Source organism: Octopus bimaculoides, chromosome 4 (genome assembly GCF_046866305.1).
Source record: "Octopus bimaculoides isolate indiv1 chromosome 4, ASM4686630v1, whole genome shotgun sequence".
Taxonomy (NCBI): Eukaryota; Metazoa; Mollusca; class Cephalopoda; order Octopoda; family Octopodidae; genus Octopus; species Octopus bimaculoides.
The window spans coordinates 88989509-88993412 of NC_142931.1; the positions used below are offsets into that span (position 1 = coordinate 88989509).

The 3904-nt window shown below is 34.6% G+C and overlaps 1 protein-coding gene across 1 annotated transcript; it reads right to left on the minus strand.

Annotated features, from left to right (window-relative positions):
* Positions 1 to 995: 995 nt before the first annotated feature.
* LOC106879796 (uncharacterized) lies at positions 996 to 1921 on the minus strand. Its single transcript, XM_014929500.2, has one exon. It carries the CDS (start codon positions 1838 to 1840, stop codon positions 1013 to 1015), a length of 828 nt encoding a protein of 275 aa, XP_014784986.2. The 5' UTR covers positions 1841 to 1921; the 3' UTR covers positions 996 to 1012.
* Positions 1922 to 3904: the final 1983 nt, after the last annotated feature.

A 3904-nucleotide genomic window follows, 5' to 3' on the forward strand; every position in this document is an offset into this window, starting at 1 on the left:
TTCATAGTGAGCACATTATTATTATAAAGATTATCCCGCCAGTACGAGGGAAACGTTTATTTTAAAATATCTAAAAATTCTTTCGATGACCTGTTAGTGTAGTTCAAAATAAGCAACTCAATAATAAACTACTCTATAAAGTTTGTGCGTGTGTGTGGGGGGTGTTTAGTGTTCTTACAATACAAGTCCCAAAACGGATCTTTTCTGTCTGGCGCTAAATTTTTGAAACTTTGAAATTAAATGAAAATTTTCAAATTCGGTATATTGATGTAATTTTTCACGTTGAATCTGTTGCTGTTATTTACTTGTTTCAGAAAAGTTTTAGAACAATGTTACAGCAGTTTAAAGTTTGATTATTTTTATCCAATCAGAAAATAAGATTTGGAAGCTGGCAATTTCTGCGTAATAACTTTGATTAAACAAATGGGAGCTATATATTATGACATCGAAAGTTGTAAGAGGTTTTTCATAAGTTTAAATGAATGAAGTCATGTGAAACGATAGAGCAGGAAGAATCGTCAATGTTTTTTTTGTTTTTGTTTTTTTTGCGAAACATTACAATACGACAAATTGTTCTACTGCAGTTCTGTTCATATAAACAATTAAAAGCGAAAAGTCAAAAACGAAAGTTTGATATACATTAGAGTTATAGTATGGCTGGGAAGTAGGGTTAGACTTATGGTGTACAGTTAGAGTTTATGGTTGAGCTTCAGAGTAACAATTAGGGTTTAGGATTTAGGGTTTAGAGCTAGAGTTAGGGTTTAGCGTTAAAGTTTAAGGTTAGAATTAGGGTTTAGGGTTAGACTTAGAGCTTAGGGTTGGCGTTTAGGTAAATTATAAAAAGCTATTAATCTTTTTATCGATTAATTTATGGAAAAAATTAGTTTCATCTCCATAATTAACATGCACAACTACATCAATACATCAAATTTGAAATCAATTGTAACAAAATTGAAGCGATTGAGAAGTAAAGGCCAAACAGAAGAGAACCCACAAAAGTTTTAAATTTTAATTAAAAATGTGAAGTAAGGTGCGAATAGTCATATCTGCTCATATAGTTGTTTCTGTCCACATAGTATCTTGCCTGTGTTGAATGATTCTTTGGTTCCAGGTAAGCTGTTTTTAATAAGAACTTCATGCGTTGAAGAACATCTTCTACTAGTCTCCCCTCTCCAAAATAATCTGTCAGCGCTACCAAGTTATCACACCATGTGTTTTGGAAGCGAAGGGCAACTAACCCCGTATAAAGAGCAACTGCCGCTACAAGACTTGGTTTATTGTGAAGTCTTACGCAAATAATGTCATCATATAACGCTAGTTCCAATATATAGTTGGTCATACTATACAAATCGTGATAGGGTTCCAATCTGAGAATAACTTGGAAATACGAAAGGAAGACATAAGGAGTAACAAAAAACGTTCTACCTCTGAAACGGTTAAGAACCAAAAGATGCATTCTACGAAGTTCAGCTACAGAAGACTCTGGGTCGATTCCGGAAGTCATAGAAAGAATTGCAAAACCCTCATCTGTTTTAGCTTCATATATCGAATCAAAAGCAAGTTTAATACATATAGCTCCAACACATTGCATTTTTTCGCATGATAACGTCGGTGCCTTTTCAGAAGACAAGAATAAGTCAAATAATGCAACTGATAAGTGTACGACATCCATAATACCTTCGAAATGATTTACACATGCTATCATCCAGTTGACCACAATCTTACGATCTTCAGGCTGAAAATTATGGCGACCTTCTCGAAAATAATCACGGACTCTCTTCTGTCGTTTTTCTTGATCAAATAGGTTCTCTAAATTTGCAAGACAAGCTGAATATTCCATGGTCGTTCTTCTGCAAAATTAAACGAAACTTGCTTGTTTAGAAAGTATAGCGAAGTGTGAAGTGGCGAAAACCACAAAAATTTATCAATTGATTACGTCATTCAAATGTAACAATCATTAAATGTCGTTCTATTTTATTTGAATAATTAAAATCTTCACTTGTATTTGGATGTTAAACTATTTATTGATCTTTAACGTTTGAAGTGTATTAAACTGTTTGTTATTTACAATATGATAGTTAAGCAATATATAACATTAAAATTTAAAAACTGAATATGTTTCAGTAACGCTTAAATTCAGTTATGAAAATAACATGGAGTGTTTTAAATCTATTTAATGCCCAAAACTATTATAATAAAATTGCAAGGCATAACTTTTATGATATTTGGGCATATAAAATACACAAATCATAATTCTAACTTATTTGCAAAGTTTCTCAAATGCAAATGTAAGTATTTAATCAACATACATGCATACATACATATATACATACATACATGCACACATACATACATACATACATACATACATATACACACATACATACACACACACGCACACGCATACGCATTCATACATAAACGAACAAATAGAAAGTCATACAGGCAGACAGGCAGGTCGACGGACAGACAGGCAGAAAGACCGACAGACAGACAAGAAGTTAGATATAGATATCGATATAAATATATATTTGTATGGATGTACATGTGTAATATGTACGTGTGTGTTTGTGCGTGTATGTTTTTATGTGTGTATACGTGTTTTGTTTCTATGAATATACATATGCATGTGTTTATGTGTGCATTTTGTAAATGTACATATGTGTGCATGTGTGCACGGGGAGGATACCGAAAGTAATTGAAAGATAAACGTGACATTTATATCACCTGATAGATCGTTTAAATAGTACGTGTTGATAGAGCAACTCTTCGTCTAAGGCAACTCTTCTTCTTGTTCTTCATTGCAGGCAAATAATTGATTCCAAGCAGAAATAACATACCGTTATTGAATTCTTGATAGAGAGGGATGCAAGCGGTCCGACATCCATACAAAGCTACTAGTTGCTTACGGAGAGATGACGCTATTGACAGAAGTAATGTACGCTAACTGATGAAAATGTTTTAATAAGAGGAAAACAACATTGAAGACAGACCGCGCACTGGAAAAACATCAACTGCGATCATTGACACCATTCACCAGCAACTGGACGAATTAATTCGCTTAGTAAAAGTCACAATTCTTGAACTTCCTGCACTGTTATCAAAATGCATTAGAGAAGATGGTGCGAGACTGGGTATCGCAAAGTGTGTGCAAAGTGGGTACATCGATTTGGAGGAGGGATAGGGTAAACGTCTGCTCTGAGCTGTTAGAAACATTTGAAGACATTTTTTTTTTCCGATCTGATGACAGGGGATGAAACGTGGGCGTATTTTTATTATCTACAAATGAAGACTCGGTCCATGGAATGGCGTTACATGCCTTCTCCAAGGCTTAAAAAGCTCAATCTAGCGATCAGTACAGGCATGGTGGGGATGACAAAAGCGTTATTTTCCTTGATTTTCTGGAGCGCATTTGTGATTTAAACAGCGAGCGGTATATTGAGACACTCAGAAAGATTTGAGGAAGTGACCGAACAAGAATCTGAAAACGATTAACATTCACCATGAAAATTCGTGGACGCTAACATCTTTAGCAACAAATCAGGCAATCGGCAAACTGGACTCGTCAGTGACCACTTTTCACCTGAAGATGGATTTGGCGCTCTCCAACTTCCACCTGTTCAATCGAGAGTACAGTCTTTGAGGAGAATGATTTGATTTGATGACGGAGACGAGATGGGAGTAGTTGCGAAGAAGTGTACACCTGAGCTTTTACAAAGATTCGAGACACACATACAAACACATGCTTACATATATACACAGATAAATATATATATATATATATATATATATATATATATATATATATATATACAAAAATAAGAGGGATGACCATAAAAAGTGGACTCCTATATGCTAGCATATAGGAGTCCACTTTTGCTGGTCGTCCCTCTTATTTTTGTAT

Bases quoted from the DNA above. Each gene is read 5' to 3' on its own strand.
- LOC106879796 (XM_014929500.2), bottom strand. From the start codon at position 1,840: ATGGAATATTCAGCTTGTCTTGCAAATTTAGAGAACCTATTTGATCAA.